The sequence below is a fragment of the Musa acuminata genome, chromosome BXJ2-4 (genome assembly GCF_036884655.1).
Source record: "Musa acuminata AAA Group cultivar baxijiao chromosome BXJ2-4, Cavendish_Baxijiao_AAA, whole genome shotgun sequence".
Taxonomy (NCBI): domain Eukaryota; kingdom Viridiplantae; phylum Streptophyta; class Magnoliopsida; order Zingiberales; family Musaceae; genus Musa; species Musa acuminata.
Genome location: NC_088341.1, coordinates 47,031,075 through 47,047,227, shown reverse-complemented (window position 1 = coordinate 47,047,227; position 16,153 = coordinate 47,031,075). Strand labels below are relative to the sequence as shown.

The window sequence follows — 16,153 nt, the reverse complement described above, 5'->3', positions numbered from 1 at the left end:
CAATTACTTACAATTGTACTGCTACTACTACTACTACTACTAGTCTGTTGCGAGATAAACCATTGATGAGTGATTGAAGGGAAGTTCTTTGACTGAGACATTGCAGATAGATTTACTGAATGTTTTATGCTATATGTATGTATGTATTCTTGATCATTTGATAACTGCATTAGTGAGTCTTTCATCTTCGTCTTCCTTGTGAAGAGGTGTATCCATGGCTTTTATGTATACCATCGCAAACATAAAAGATCATTAATCAGGCATGACTAAGGTTTTAATGGTAGAGATTTCAAACCCCTACTTTCCTGCTAGTGTTCTTGATCAGGTTGGATTGTCTACATTAGCTAAATAATCACTATAATTTTCTTACGATGCAAATGTAATTACAAGTAATTGTATTCCACCTCGACGTATGATTGGATCACTCATCTTATATCTATACGAATTTGACATATTCGATTGAATGGCCGTACGCACACTGGTAGAGCTTTGACTGACCACAGACACGCTCTGCGTCGGAACGTACCTCTCGTCATCCTGCATGCCTCTCGTACCGCTCGATGGCCAACGCCAAGTAATAGAAGCCCTGTGAGTCACCGGCAGGACACCCTCAGGCTGCGGTGCTTGATGAGCTCCGAGTGTCCGGGTTGGTGAGAGTGGCACGTAGGATGAGATGGTTTTGGGGAGGGATCCGTGGCGGGTCCCTGTTGGCTGCCTGATGTGATAGAACACGCACGACACCTTGGCTTTGAGATGCTCGTCTCCCGAAGGCTCACTGACATCGACCGCCCGCGCCCACTCACCAACTCTAACCCACCCGTCTTCTGTCTCTCTCTCGCACACACACGCACAAAAGCTCATTCCAATAGCTGCACATCTTCTACCAAGAAGGCCCCCACCCTAATCTGCAACGAGGAACTGGACCCCACACTGCTCGTGAGCAACGTGTCTTATGGTCCTCGTGGGTACGGTGTGTTTGCTCGTATCTTGGGGTGGCATTCCTACATTTAAAGCGGTGATACGGACCAACCTGGCGTCGTATAGAAGGCGTCCACGAAAACGGGGCCACCGTGTCTATGAATGTGAACGTTATGGTGGACGTCCCTTCGTGACTCCTTTCCCGAATGATCTCACGGCGTTTGGCGTACTGCCCACCGAGCGCCGAATCGTTGGTTGAGTCGGGACGCGACGAGGAGTCACCATATGTTACCTATTAACGCACTCCCCCTCCCTCTCACCCTGCTCCACTCTTTACTCTCGCTCTCTCTGCGGCTAGAGTGGTCGAGCGAGCATGGGCAGGCACGCCGCCCTCGCCGTCGCCCTCGTCTGCCTTCATCTCTCCTCCGCCGTCGCACCGTCGCCGGCTGCATCCCCCGCCGCCGTCGCCGTCCCTCCCGTTTCCTCTGCTGCTGCCGCTCCCACCAAACATACTGTTCCCGCCCCAACCAGACTCGCTGCCCCCGTCCCCGCCGCTCCTCCCACCAAACGCAGCACCCTCTCCCCCGCCTCTTCCCCCACTAAGTCCTCCGCCCACCTCTACCCCGCCGCTGCCCCCGCCAGATCTACCGCCACCGCCCCACCCCCCGCCGCCCAACCACCCACCAAGTCCACCAGACACATCACCTCTCCTCCCGCCTCCGCACCCATCTCCTCCCATGTGACCGCCTCTCCTCCCACCTCCGCACCCATCTCCTCCCATGTGACCGCCTCCCCTCCCACCTCCGCACCCGTCTCCTCCCATGTGACCGCCTCCCCTCCAACCTCCGCACCCGTCTCCTCCCCTGTGATCGCTGTTCCTCCCACCTCCGCACCCGTCTCCTCTCATGTGACCGTTACCCCTCCCACCTCCGCACCCGTCTCCTCCCCTGTTCTCGCCGTCCCTCCCACCTCCGCACCCGTCCACTCCCCTGCGACCGCAGCCCCTCCCACCACCGCACCCGTCTCCTCATCACCGAGAGCTGCCCCTCCCACCTTCGTACCCGTCTCCTCACCACCGACGGCTGCCCCTCCCACCTCCGCACCCATCTCCTCCCATGTGACCGCTCCCCTTGCCTCGTCCCCGACTGTGCCGCCCCCGGCTCCCTCGACTGCTCCGCCCACGCCGGTCCCCGCCAGCCCTCCACCGAGCATTCCACCCACATTGCCTTCCCCGGCCCCGGCCCCGGTCCGTGCTGCCGCCCCTGCGCCGGCCGCAGCCCCTCCGAAGCTCGCCGAGGTTCCAGCTCCAGCGCCGTCTAAACCGAAGAAGGGCGCCCCTGCCTCTTCGCCGGCCGCCGTCATCCCGCCGTCAAGTACCGCAGCATCCCCGGCCAACGAGGCCGCATCGCCCGGCCCCAGTGGAGCCGAAGAGACGGTACGTTCTCTAGTCCCTCTACACCCCACGTCAACGATCCGCCAGATCCAACCGTCGGTTCCGATCTTAACGGTCACCGCGACCTCCACCGACGGTACAGGATAGCAGCATTTGTCGAAAAATGGCGCCGGAAAAACCTAAGCCGTCGGTTTGGACACGGCCGTGCCCGGTCGTTCCCCGGCGTTTCGGCCGCACGTGGCTTGTGCTCTGGCGTCTACCCGCGGACGGTAAAGAGGATGCAAAGTGCGGAAACCGGAACTCAGAGCCCCCACTGAAATCGGGTTCTCCGTGAACTTTTGAAGTCCGGTGACTCGGTGTTACTTCCCCGCCAACCGTAGTTATCCTCGCCGTCCCCACGGTGTCCCACCCGCATCAGTGGATGTTAAGTGGTGGAAGGAGGTGTCCACGTGTACACTCCATTTAAAAAAAAGATGAGATCCGACCGTCAGTTCCAGCGCCAAGCTGCTTCGCGATTCGTGCGGCGGAGCAAGTAATTAAATCGAAAATACGCGAGGAGGGCAAATAAGTCTTCGACTAGAGCATAGCGCTGAGACATCATGACGCTCTTTCACTAGCTAGTCATTTGCGTCGTGTGTCTCTTGCACCCATTTAGTGTTCTTATCGGCTGTTACCACTTGTCATCTGTGATGCAGAGCGGAGCAGGGAGTGCGAGGAAGATGATGAACAGTTTGGGGGTGGCGCTGCTATCCATCGGCATGTTGGTCGTCTAGACCGCATAGCATATGTTGTTGTTGGGTATGATGATATATTATTGCATGTTCAATAATCTGCTACCGTTGATGTCTCATCCAACTATCCGTCTCTCCTTTATTTTGCCTGCCTTCCTTCCTTCCTTCCTTTTAATCTTTATTATAAAAGCAATGTTTGGTGGCTTGGCGTAGGAAGGCAGGTTTGATTCTTTGCTGTGGGTGTGAGTGGAGGGGACTGTGTTGTTGTTGTTGGAGGCTGTTTTGCTTCAGGTTGTGAGTTGTGGGTCTACTTGTATCTGATTCCGTCTTGTTGACTCTTTCTGTGCAGTGTTGGAATAATCACAGTTGACTACTGTCAGTGAGAATTCTAATAATTTATTAGAAATAATATTATATATATATGTATAATATCATTCATTAACTCATTGCATGAATATAAAACGAAATACAAACTACGGGAGAAGATGAATACGGAGTGAGGTGGTGGCGGTGGAAGCGTGCATCCACAGAAGTTGGAAGGAAGCCAAAGCAAGCACGCAAGATATGCTTTGCTTCATCCAATGACACTCGGCCCGTGCTCGCTTGACACGACAGGGCGAAAGGTTAAAGTGATACAGGACATGCAATGACTATTTCTTACACAGACACGGTCTGGTGGACTCACCGTAGGATTCTTCCGCCCCTCATGCAAGAAGAAAGCAACGAAAAGAAAAATCGATGCTGTGGAGACGAGACGAGACGAACGTGAAGCGATGGTGGCAGCTTTGATGACCCGAAAGCAACAAGGAATAGGAGGAGGAGGACGAACGAGACGAGGTGTTGGCACAGTAGAAGAAAGAGGAACATCTTCTCCGTCCCAAGCAAGCGAAGTGGAGTGGGTCAGCAGGAATCACTTCGTCTAGTGGTCAGAGAGGTAGGTTCTAACAATTCATGATATGTCCCGACAATCTTTGCGGTATACCAATCAATTCATGATATGTCTTGATACCATCTTAAAGACATGATTTTAATGATCATAACTCCAAAAGCTTAAACGATTAGAAAATAATTGACTATATGTTTTAACATATTTTATAAGATCATTAAGTATGATTAGATATCATAACGTAGTTCCGACCTAAAAGTAATAGATTTATATGCATGCCGTCGATAAGAGCTACAGCACCATTCCAACACATAACACGACTACACTACACTATTATTATTATTATTATTATTATTATTATTTAAGACAACAGACAAGCGTACACTTTGGATGATAAAAAAGTTTTGACTTCTGTTCTATGGTCAGCCTACGACACTTGCTCGACAATATGGGCAAAGCTGATGAGCCTGCATCCATGGTTCTAAGCAAGCATGATGATACATATGCCCACACGGCAGTCGGATCACTCCTTCCCCCTCCGAGAACTTCTCCAGACATATAGAACACTCGAGTAACCCTTTAGGAATTCCATCGCCGTCTGCGTCGATGAACAGCTCATCCTTCGGACGATGACCGAGTACACATGGCTTTTTGTTTATATCACCGGAAGATGATACCTGCTCTGCTTGAAATATAATTTCAGCAGCTGGATCACCGGATTTCAGCTGATCGGAGGCGGTTGCAGTTTTCCAGTGATTGCATTTACTCACGTTCGATACTTCAGCAGGAGGATGATCAGAGATGTCTGCGGCTCGGCTCTCTCGCCTGGTGAGAGAACAAAAATTAGCCATCAGCTAGTTGTGAGTCTATAGAATCTGAGTCTACACTGAAGATTTTTATCTTTATCGATAGTGAATTCACAGAACATACAGATAAAACGAGTTTATGACCTGCTCCCCGTTAGATGAACACCTTTCAGTCTCTCTTGAAGTCGAGTTCTAGCTTCCAGGACAGAATCAGGAAGATGATCATGGAACTCGTCTCCAAGCACTCTCGACGACCGAACAACTCTACCGGATGCATACCGATGATTCCTGCTATTGCCTTCTTCAAGTTCGCTAGTGCTTTTGTTCGGTCCAATCGATTCATGTGGCTGCCAGTGCCAAGGTTGCATGCGGTTATCTATCGATACGATTTAAAGAGTCCTAAACTTTTTGCCAAGAGAAAAGTGACCTGTACTTGCGCAGATGATGATTCTACATCAAGCAAAATAGTGAAAACAGCCGGAGAACAGGGGTGCGAACACAAATGCTTCCATATCACTAAAAAAATGCTGTTTGAAAACAGCATGAAATATCAGAAAATCTGTGGGAAGGATGAATTTGTGCAACACAAGCTATAATGTCCTAACTTTTAGGGTTAGCTACATGGATGATTTTCCGTCAATTAAGCTTTGTAGGCAATATCCTAAATTCAAATCTTTATTTATAATCTTTTATTGAGGTATTCTTAGTTTTCTCTCTATATTTGTTTATGTTGCTAACACTAGTTGTGTTCCCATGTCTAATTATAATATCTATGTGTTTTCTTAGAACATGTTCATGTTATAGTAGACAAGTTTTCCTCATTTTAGCGACCTTAAAAGTGTGACATGACATAGGTTAGAAGACCCAAAAATTTGCTAATCAGCACGATAGTGGCACAAACATCCAAAAGATTCTTCCATCTCCATGATTTTATAGCTTTCTAGTCCAGTGTTACTATAGCTCTATCAGGAAAGTAAAGAGATATTGCTGATGAGGATATTTATGATTTAGCAGAAGATAACTAACTTGAGTAATTGTGCAACAAAGATGAGCTCGTAAGTAAGTGCTACCGTAAACAGTTTGCAGTATCAGAAGTTTAAAAGTACAGGTACTAAGAATCTTGTTTTAGAAGGTATTATGAAACAAACAATAGTAGATATTAATGTATAAATTCAGAACAATGACAGGAAATCGCAGTTAGCCGATAGCCACTAGCCATGATTCGCACATATGGCAAAAATCGATCTTATTGGTAAGCATCAGAACCCAAAAATTTCATTATAGGGGCAACATCATCCAACCATAGAACTACTGTTCGATGATAACTAATAGAGAAAGAAGATTGACCAAGTTTAGACATCAAGGTGATATGCCTGTCACCTGATGCCTCTTCTCCTTTCATACAAATTAGGAGTTCTCAAATCACTAGCATGTTCATGATCACGATCATTCGATCAATTACATATTAAATTGGTGAATTTTTTGGGAATCAATAAATATTATAGGACAGGAAAACAAGGTAAGTGAAGCAGTAAAAGAGAAAGAGTAAAACTCTCTCAAATACACTAAAGTGTCTTGTGATCTGATCCTTCGCATTGAGACACATGGAAAGAGTAGCTTGCTATCTTCTGACCGAAAAGATCGATCTTTTTGTCAGCAGAAGGAAAATTAGTACTTCTGTTTCAAGATTTATGCTTAAAAATTGGGGAAATCGAGCTGCTCTAGTTTATATTGCAACGAGAAACCCCAAACACCAAGTTATAACAGCTACAAATTGTTCTATTCCGACTGAGAAAATCTACCGTTCGGTCGGAGCGGGGGTGGAGGAGCTGCCGAGCGCGGGAAGGGCCATCAGGCCGGCGCTCCTCGTGGCTGTTGCGGCGGTCACGACGAAGGCGGCGGTCTCGATCCGCGTTGACGCGATCCAGCTCTTGCTCCGAGCTCCTGCTGGAGGCAGACGTCCTCCGGCAGTAGAAGAACTTGGAAGCTATCGTCATGCAAAGAACGCACTTTCCTTCTCCCTGTCACTCTCCCCCTCCTTCCTCCTTCCAGTATTCAATAGGAAGGGGCAGAAAGAGTTGTTGGGAAAACGACGAGGGCGCGAGCAAGGAGAAAAAGGGAACTTGTGGGGAAAGAAAAGCGACGGAGGGAGTTAAGACGGGGGAGGCTGTGGAGATATCGATGAACCCACTCCCCATTCCCTCGAGAACGGAAAAGATTCGACTTGGGGCACTGCTGACGAAGAATGGCAGCCGGTGAGCGCATGACTGCAACACGTAGAAGACCAGAATTTTCTGTATCCTATATATATATATATATATATATATATATGTGTGTGTGTGTGTGTGTGTGTGTGAGAAAAGTGCTTTTGGCAAATGGATATTAATTGGGAAAGTGCTTTTGGCTTTATCATCTGGACATTAAATTTCTTCTTCATTATTTACCATTTATAAAAAAAAGTAAAATTAAATAAAAATAAAAGGACGACTTTGTCACCGTGACATCGCTCTATTTTGATGTCGTGACACCCAATAAAGAACGATATGTTAGAGACCCTTTGTTTCTTTCTTTTCGTTCCTCCTCCTCCCTCTCTCTCTCTCTCTCTCTCTCTCTCTCTCTCTCGTTGTCGACGCGCCTTTTCGTTCCTTTTCCTTCCGAAGAGACCGGGAGAAAGATCCCACCTCGGCCGCCGCGATGAAGGGAAACAGAGGGCCCAGGTCGCCCTTATTATCTCGGTTGGCACGCGAGAAGATAAGGCTGCCCGCTGCCCTTCTCTTGTGCGTCGTCTTCTTCCTCGCCGGCCTCTTCGTCTCCATTTTCATCTCCTCCCCCTCTCAGGTCGGTCTCTTCTCCTCTTTGATCCATCTTCTCCGCCTCTTCCTCCTCCTGAGTTTTTGGCCCGCAGGATCCTTCCGGCGGGGGTCGCCTTACCCGATCTCGGCTGCTGGAGCTCGACGATGAGGATCCCGAGCGGTCGCCGATGCCCCACGGGAAGACCGGGGAATCTACCCCGTCTTTGATCCCTTTCCAGGTTTTCGGCAACCTCTTCGACCATTGTCTTTATGTTTCTAACCCTAGATTTTTATACCTTAAAGGATACGTAGATCTTGAATTTTAATTTAGGACTTCGTTAGAATATGTTTTCTTTGAGATAAAATTGTTAATGGTTTATTCGTGAAAGAGGAAAATAAATCTACTCTATATGACTATAATCAATTTAAGGTGAGCACGTGGGGTGGTAGTCATCTCCGATGGCTCATTCTCCAATGACAATTATCTTGTGTCTTGGATGAAGAGTGGGCACCGATTCCATTAGGCATTATATGCGAAGACTATTACCGGGGAAGTATTAGATTTGCATCTAAATTTTATGGTAGCAAAGCTAGCACCTAATTCAAACCTCCAAAACATGTCAAATATATTGATGATTTTGATTCGACAAAGGGCGGCGAAGATGTTGGTGATTTTCCACATGGACAAATCATTAAGCAATTAAGATGAACAGGCACGAGCCATCTTTGCAGCATGCTAGGTGCAACAGATGCTCGCGGTAGGTTTGGGGAAAGGACGTAGATGACAGTGTTAGGAGTTTCTAACACAAAAAATGCATTTATAGGACATGACGGTGAGCTGTTGCAGTTATCGGCACCATTTGTCATCTTCTACCACAGTTTTCTGAAGTAACAAAAGAAGATTTAAACTATTCTGCTTCTCTTTAGTTCTCTGTCTCCCAAAGTCACTAGATGTTGTGGGTTCAATAGGTTTTTAATATTCTGCAATGTTTGCCATGAGAAAATTAAAAATTTTGTGAAAAGCAAAACACTCTCCAAATTCTGTGGTCTGCACCAAGTGGTTTAGCTTGTGGTGTCACTTAAATAGGACTCATTTGCTTTCAGAACAATGTGTCTGATCGGTAGGGAGCAAGCGAAACAGAAAGGTAACACCTGAGATGATATTTATGCTGAAAAATTTGCTCCAGAAAATTACACAAGTTTGTAATTTCAATGTATGTATTTTAGTGAGTTGTATTCTATCCAGAACTGAACGAGTATGAGTAATGCTATATAAACTAACATTTTGTTATATAAGTTTTACAATGAATATATGACATCATCATGTGGATTAGCAATAATTGTCCATATAGTGTGAGTTATACCTTTTTAGGGATTTAAAATACTAGTTTTATAGTGCTTGTGTGCAGGTTTTGAGCTGGAAACCTCGTGCATTGTATTTTCCAAATTTTGCCACAGCAGAACAATGCCAAACAATTGTACAAAAAGCTAAGTCTAGGCTTAGGCCTTCAACATTAGCTTTACGGAAGGGGGAAACTGCAGAGAATACTCGAGGAATAAGAACAAGGTGCCTCTTACCAATTTCCTTTCAAGGATTCAAGAATATATACATTCGCTTGTTGCCTTGTAACAAGAAGATTATTGATGTTTAGACTCAGTATTTAGAATACTCATTAAGATGACAAAGGTTGTGAAATCAGTAAAGGTGACGATTATTTTGACATTAAGTTTCTTGTGTCATATTTTATAAATGTATTTTGTTTGTGGTGGACCTTACTCCATCATCCTGTTTTTCTTTTTCTTTGTATATTGCTGTTTTATGTTTACCCAATTGATTTGTTATTGATGCATATGTCTGATGTAAACATTAATGTTGATTACATTCAAAATCATTTGTTTTCCCTCTTTTGGTTGCATGTTCTTCTTCACAATCCATGGCTTGTTAGCATCATGTGTGATATATTACTATTTTCATTATAAGTTTTTATTTCAACTATTTCGGTTTGGGTCATGAATCTTTTCCTGCTGACGTAACCTTTACGTAAGAGTTAAAAGTGTTGTTATGCACTTGTTCACTTTTGTTTTTATAAATTATATGTCCTCTATTTCTTTGTAGTTCTGCTCAATTATCTTGATATCTAATATTCATGCGGTAAAGTTTCTGGTATCAATAATATCTTCTTCATCAAACTGAGTATCATAAATGTCAAGATGAAATATTTGTGTTGCAGACAAATCTCAAGATGGATAGACTGAGCACAGATATTGGGTCATGGACCTCATGGCACCTATAATTACATTGCCAAAGTTTGACACAAGTGTACACTAATCATGTATGCGTAGGATTATAGGCTACACAGGTCATTATGAATGACAAATAGCATCTAATTCTGTAGCTTATTAGTCCCCACTTATGAAGGAAAACCCTGAGTTCTAATGAATATTGGATGTATAAACGAGTCTTGGTCTAAATTATATTATCGGGAAGGTATCTGAACTCTCTTTTAACATCTTGTTGCTATTTTTCCATCAGTCTTACACCCATGATTATATGCCACACAAAATGCAACTTAGGCTATCATTTTTCAAATGCAGTACCTTGCTTCTTCAATGATGGATTTTGATTTTCTCTGCACTGCAAAAGCTTATTATTCTTGATGCTGACAACAGTTCTGGCACATTCATAAGTGCATCTGAAGATTCAAGTGGTGTCTTGGGCCAGATAGAGGAGAAGATTGCTAGGGCCACAATGATTCCGAGAGAGCAGGGAGAGGTATTGCTCATATAGTTCAACGTTTCTTAATTGATTAAGTAAGTTTAGCATTTTAGCTGATTTAATAAGTCCTATTTAAATTAAAACATATTCAGCTTGTCAAGTGACATGTTTGTCTCTATAGCTAGGCAAGGCTTTTATGGTAATTTGAAATTATATTATCAAGTTCATATCAAGGGAAAAATAACTTAACAATGGCTAGAAGTTAAACATTCTATGTCTGTGATTGCATTACAAGAAATAGAATAAACATCATTAAGCAATTGAGCTCATTGATTACTTGACCAAAATTATCTGGTAAATGATAATTTTATTGGTCAGTAATAAATAACATTATGCAACTTGAAAAACATGTTTTATATTTGAACATATATATGTCTGTAATTATTTTTGGGTGCAATTAGTTACTTCACAACTTTGGGATGACATCAAGATATGGGTCATCATGTTGCAGGCCTTTAACATCTTGCGCTATGAGATAGGGCAGAGGTATGCTTCTCACTATGATGCATTCAACCCTGCTGAATATGGCCCTCAGAAAAGCCAAAGAGTATGTATCTCACTACTTTCCACAACAAGCTATGCTGTGGTAGTCTATAATTTCAACAAGAATCTTATCAGCAATGCATAGTCACATATTTCCCTGTCTAAATTTTGCATTCTTAAACTTGAGTATTGATTCTGCAGATGTGAAAATATTGAGCAGTTTAATTAGTCGATTATCATTAATCAAAAACTAATCAGGCATAACGCATGTCAGATTATGTAGTAGGCTGGTGTTGACATCTCTATGGAGTTATTTTAAACTTAGAAGTTATTGATTTGTTTTGACCTAGAAGTTCCAGAAGTCCTTTGCTTATACTGAAGCATATCGACAATGGTGACTTAAGACTTGAACCTATGACCATTGGACACTATGGTATAAATGGTAGTGTCTTTCTGCTCATTTTATGTTTCATGAAAATTGACCTCATCATCACGATTAATACCAACAAAATTTGCAACATGAATGTTACTTTAGCCATGATAGCTGGGTCAATGAGTCTTCTACCTGGATCTAAAATTTTAGAAAGGTTAGATTAAGTTAGAATGATTGAACCGGAAGGTTGGGTTATTCATACTGTCCATGACAACTTCCAATGGTCTGTATTTGACTAGCTTTAATTTGCCACAGAATGTGTTAGCCAATTTTGATGGATGAACTCTAGATTTATCTTACATTCTCACTGCTGTGGTAGGATTTGGCCTTCTCGCTGGTGGCAGAAGAAAGGTATTATCTTGATATGTTTTCTGATCCAGTATGGGTTTTAGATATTGATGACCTAATTAATGGAGTCTGAACTGGCCAAACGCTGGTTCCTGGCTTTTTCAATTTTTGATAGCTTTGCCATTTATAGTTATAATGGATAATTAGGGCATGAAACTCAAAAGTTTGTTTTGGTTAGGTTGATGATCAAGAGATGTCAGATGTCGATAAGTCGAAAGGTATGATACAAATTTGAGCACAGAACATGTATTCACAAAAGGAACCCCAGGTAGGTTGTTAATATGATAATGGAAAGACTTGAAATATGGATGAACAATTAGGTAAGATATAAGGTTATTGCTGTGCGCTAGGATTACTCTACTAGCAGCATGCCATATAACAGTGGTGGCTGTCACAGTACATGCTATTGGCACAGGCTGACATGCGATGCTCACACAGGTGTGTTAGTGGGAGAATTAAGAGGCAAGAAAAGGAAAGGAAATAGGTAAAGGGACTTAGAGGAAAACAAATTATTCCCAATTTCCCATGTTGGTTCCTTCGTTAGTTGTTACCTCACGCATCATGATCCTGTTGTCATCATTGGCATAGTTGGCTGTCTTGCTGCAAACAGTATCCAAGATCTCTTTCTTTTGATCACATAGAAGTAATGAGCCATAATAACTCTGAACTAGCCTTATAAAATCCCAAATTGATCTCATTTTTCTGAAGTGATAGAGGAATTATCAAATTATTTACAGATCAAACTTAAACCGAAAAGGTTCTAATATGCTGACCCCATTCTGCAACCTATTTTGTCAGAGGTTGATGATTGACCTTGACTGTGATACCTTCATACTTTTGAGGCACAAGGTCCGAGAATGTCCAAATCTGACAGATGGTTGCTTAATGATACAAACACAAGTATGCCGACTGGACAAAGGAGAAATTTGCTTATGGTACCTGGGGATTTTAGGTTCTAAAAGGCTCAAGTCTGACAGGGCTAGTTCTGAAGCTTGTGTAAAATTATGACAGTCCACGTTGCCCCAGCTCAATAAACTTTAGAGGTTGAAGTATACTATTTCAAGAAGTCTGAAGTTTATTGAAGATTTGATGTGTGATTTAATAAACAACAATAGTTTAAGTCCTCTCTTCGATGGTATCGCCATTTATATTTAAACTTGTGATCTTGAAGGGAAGTTCCAAACTAGTAAGCAGGACACAGAATGGTGCAGATGAATACCTTTGAAATGGATGATTGTCTTCTAGATTCTATGTGCATGCAATTACAGAACTTTAACCGATGTAAATTTCATTAGATTAATATGTAACATTCCTTTACATTGACTTTGTATTATTGGTGATACTGTATTATGTTATGCCTCATTTCTTACAAGAACAATATTAGTTTGAAATTCATGTTTTCTTTATGTTTGACTTCAAGTTTTTACCATCGGCAGCACTATTTTTCAGAATGTGTACTGACGCCTTGTAGAAGCATTAGTAACAAGAAATGTCAACAAGTGCTACTAGTAGTTTCAATTTTCTTTGTGTTTATTCCTTTCTTGTATTGCATTTCGTTAATTGGGATTATAGTATAAAAATTCCACCTTCCTCATTCCTAAGGTTAATAACTTCTCAGGTAGCTTCATTTTTATTGTACTTGTCGGATGTTGAGGAAGGAGGGGAAACCATGTTTCCTTATGAGGTAAACAATTTGAAATTTGTTGTGACTTGTACAACATTATTTTGTCTAGTGTTTTAGGTTATCTTTGTTTTTTACATTAAATTATTTCTTGTAACAACAAACAGAATGGATCCAATATGGACATTGCCTATGATTATGAGAAGTGCATTGGCTTGACGGTGAAACCACGCAAAGGAGATGGGCTCTTATTTTATTCTCTGTTTACAAATGGGACAATTGACCCAGTAAGTTACAAAATCTTGTTCTTTTATGATTATTGACTAATTTTTTATGCTATATGATAAAATTGTAGCATTTAGTGATAAAAATTGTAGGCCAACACATGCACAAGTCATTGTTGTCCTTTTAAATATAAGAACCCCAATTAAAAAAAAATTTATGGCCTTTAAAGACTGTGAGACGTATCATTATCTTGTAATCACCTTTACTTTGATGAGCTCATGAAATATGCACCATATATTAATGAAGCTATATTCGACTAATGTGAATATATCATGCTCAAAGGTTTTATTTTACCCGAATAGTTTGCTAGGTTATGCTCCGTAGGTTAGCATAGATGCCATATTCACTAACAGGTCAAACTTGCCTTGTATCACTCGAGCAACTTGTGTATAATGGAAGCTAGTGTAATCAAGAACTACAGCCAAGCAAACTTGAGAAGTATATCAGAAATGGACTTGGTTTTTTTTTTGCTAAATGTTGTTTTTCAATATATTATTTGCAAACGAACAGGTTTAATTTGTGCTTCTTGTATTCTTTAATTTTCTCTCCTTAGTTGTCCCTCAGTTCATTTCTCTCGATGGCTTCATCAAATGTGCTTGTGGTAGGAAGTGCATTTATCTGTTTGCAATAGGCAGTTAAGCGTTGTCCTGTACTTCTAATTCTACATGGCATTAGAAGCAGCTCTGGTTTCTCCACATAACGGGCCAACTTGTCATTCACTTTTGTATTTCATATATAAAGGTCTTAACAAACTACAGGAAAATATATGGGATGATGGTGTAATTGAGAGTTCATACTCTAGATAAAGAAAAACAAAAGGAACTGCTTTGCATGAGCATGCACTGCTATGTTTATAATATTCGTACAGTGTTATTTAATCAGTTAGGGACTTCTCCAGCATTCAAAGTTTATGTTTTGTTCTGTGTTGATAGGGAATCATCTCATGCTTGTCAATTTTGTGTGTGTTCCAATGAAACTTTATCAAACTTCAGCATTTATTACGTTTGCCAAGTGTTATTTGTGCCACTCTCAAGTATGATCTTTGCAGCTGGGTCTGCCCAATACTTGAAAATTGACTATTCTAGTATGAAATATCAACAATACAACTTCTGGTGTGACATCATGATTTTTTCGTAAAGAAATTATATGTTAGGGATGTGGGCATATTTTAAGAAGACCCATAGCTATTGTGGATAGACGAGGTAGGATAATTAGTATGAGTGGCACGAGGAGATGTGGAGGGAGGCAATAAAAGGTTTTACTAGAAGCTATAGATAAAATATAAACATTTTGAATCAAAATAAGAATATTGCTTTCTACATAATTCAATGATGAAAGAAAATCTATGTAGCTAACCTTAGGTAGTGGAACATTATGACTTGAGATGCATGTTAGAAGTACAAGTCCAAAAATTCTAGTTTATTAAAAGTTTATTATGATGATGAGAATTTGACTTATATTTCTGTTTTTCTACTTTCCAGACATCACTCCATGGTAGCTGCCCCGTGATCAAGGGAGAGAAATGGGTAGCAACAAAGTGGATTAGAGATCAAACTGAGAAGTAATCTGCAGTGTAGATTTCTCAATATTTGTTCCTTGTGCATTTACCTGTTACTGTATAAAACAACGTGATGGGAAAAAAAAAAAAAGAAGACAATTTCACTTGGCCAACAATTAGGGAAAGGGGAAAAAAAAAGAGGAAGAGTTGATCCCCTTGACAGAATCAAGAGGGAAAATTTTTTGGAGCCACTTGATCAGCTGATGAAAGATCCATGAATTGTTGTTCAGACCAGCCGAGCAAAGCTATTATCGTCGGTAGATTGCTCAATACGCCTGAAGGGATTGAAAGGTTGATTGCCGTAACCTTGTTGCCATGTTACTGTAGTTTGTTTTTCCCATGGCAGATGAGTTAATTATTTAATACATATGTCGATTCCTAATCATATACATTTAGGCGATTGCATGTTGTATGGGAATTTCTTGAATGTTAGGACAGTTTTTTTGTTAGTTGCTTAAATTTAGGACAGTAAATATTCTCGAGAGCTATATAGAGTTATATGAGTTTCTACCATACGATGCATTCGGCAGCCGATCAGCACATCGGCTCGAAGACACGTATAAACAAACCTTTGAAAGCATCATAGCCCAAGCATGATCTCTAATCGCGTATGACGCTCTGCTTTCCGGCGGCATTCCGTGATCTCCGCTCTCTTGGTTTTACTCGTGTCGTAATCCCCTTAGAGATGATGGGAACCACCGTTGGATGCCTTCTCTGGCGTCCACATGCGAGTTGTGATGGCGACACGCTACCCGTATGGACGCGCGGACGAAACGCGCCTTCTGGACGCTTTTTGGCGGCATCCAAAACGAGTCGCTCGTGTCGGTCCACGGCAAAATCGTCCAACCGCGCGCGGCAACATCGCCGACGAGTAGCGCCAAACGCGGCGTCTACGTGTGCGGACAATCCCACCGTGCATGTCCCCATCACTCGCCTTCTCTCGACCCTTCTCCAAAGCTGAAGCTGCCGTAGCCGCACCACCACATCCCATCATCTTGTGTTACAGAGAAGGAAAGAGAGATCAAGCAGCGTGTTTCAGACGTTTGATGATGGAGTGGTGGTGCTTCCCATGCGGCGAGTTCCGGTCGGCGTCGCCGCCCGTCTCGGCATCCGAAGTGCCGGT

The 16,153-nt window shown here is 42.4% G+C and overlaps 3 protein-coding genes across 4 annotated transcripts; 2 read left to right on the top strand and 1 right to left on the bottom strand.

Annotated features, from left to right (window-relative positions):
* The first annotated feature begins 1,161 nt into the window (after nucleotides 1-1,161).
* LOC135611324 (vegetative cell wall protein gp1-like) lies at nucleotides 1,162-3,421 on the top strand. The gene is made up of 2 exons (XM_065107002.1): nucleotides 1,162-2,353; nucleotides 3,007-3,421. The coding sequence occupies exons 1-2, from the start codon at nucleotides 1,292-1,294 to the stop codon at nucleotides 3,082-3,084; spliced, it is 1,140 nt and encodes a 379-aa protein (XP_064963074.1). The 5' UTR covers nucleotides 1,162-1,291; the 3' UTR covers nucleotides 3,085-3,421.
* An 833-nt stretch (nucleotides 3,422-4,254) lies between these two features.
* On the bottom strand, nucleotides 4,255-7,019 carry LOC103982172 (probable E3 ubiquitin-protein ligase RHY1A). 2 transcript variants are annotated; one of them, XM_065107001.1, is made up of 4 exons: nucleotides 6,537-6,999; nucleotides 5,162-5,261; nucleotides 4,879-5,081; nucleotides 4,255-4,753 (listed from the first exon to the last, which is right to left on the bottom strand). In XM_065107001.1, the coding sequence occupies exons 1-4, from the start codon at nucleotides 6,584-6,586 to the stop codon at nucleotides 4,351-4,353; spliced, it is 756 nt and encodes a 251-aa protein (XP_064963073.1). In that variant the 5' UTR covers nucleotides 6,587-6,999; the 3' UTR covers nucleotides 4,255-4,350. The 2 variants fall into 2 exon arrangements, with proteins under 2 accessions (XP_064963073.1, XP_009397283.2); XM_009399008.3 differs by lacking the exon at nucleotides 5,162-5,261 and having other exon boundaries at nucleotides 6,537-7,019.
* Nucleotides 7,020-7,297: 278 nt separating this feature from the next.
* LOC135611322 (probable prolyl 4-hydroxylase 9) lies at nucleotides 7,298-15,442 on the top strand. Its single transcript, XM_065106998.1, has 8 exons — nucleotides 7,298-7,572; nucleotides 7,640-7,765; nucleotides 8,936-9,093; nucleotides 10,197-10,299; nucleotides 10,754-10,849; nucleotides 13,185-13,250; nucleotides 13,355-13,474; nucleotides 14,954-15,442. The coding sequence occupies exons 1-8, from the start codon at nucleotides 7,429-7,431 to the stop codon at nucleotides 15,035-15,037; spliced, it is 897 nt and encodes a 298-aa protein (XP_064963070.1). The 5' UTR covers nucleotides 7,298-7,428; the 3' UTR covers nucleotides 15,038-15,442.
* The last annotated feature ends 711 nt before the right edge of the window (nucleotides 15,443-16,153 follow it).

What these genes read in the sequence shown, in the direction of transcription:
- LOC135611324 (XM_065107002.1), top strand. Translation starts at nt 1,292, where the DNA reads ATGGGCAGGCACGCCGCCCTCGCCGTCGCCCTCGTCTGCCTTCATCTC. An exon ending in CCAGTGGAGCCGAAGAGACG is followed by an intron (nt 2,354 to 3,006) that starts GTACGTTCTCTA and finishes TCTGTGATGCAG; the next exon opens with AGCGGAGCAGGGAGTGCGAG.
- LOC103982172 (XM_009399008.3), bottom strand. Translation starts at nt 6,731, where the DNA reads ATGACGATAGCTTCCAAGTTCTTCTACTGCCGGAGGACGTCTGCCTCC. An exon ending in ACCCCCGCTCCGACCGAACG is followed by an intron (nt 5,082 to 6,536) that starts GTAGATTTTCTC and finishes TGGCACTGGCAG; the next exon opens with CCACATGAATCGATTGGACC. An exon ending in GTTCATCTAACGGGGAGCAG is followed by an intron (nt 4,754 to 4,878) that starts GTCATAAACTCG and finishes TTCTCTCACCAG; the next exon opens with GCGAGAGAGCCGAGCCGCAG.
- LOC135611322 (XM_065106998.1), top strand. Translation starts at nt 7,429, where the DNA reads ATGAAGGGAAACAGAGGGCCCAGGTCGCCCTTATTATCTCGGTTGGCA. An exon ending in ACTCGAGGAATAAGAACAAG is followed by an intron (nt 9,094 to 10,196) that starts GTGCCTCTTACC and finishes TGCTGACAACAG; the next exon opens with TTCTGGCACATTCATAAGTG. An exon ending in TTCCGAGAGAGCAGGGAGAG is followed by an intron (nt 10,300 to 10,753) that starts GTATTGCTCATA and finishes ATCATGTTGCAG; the next exon opens with GCCTTTAACATCTTGCGCTA.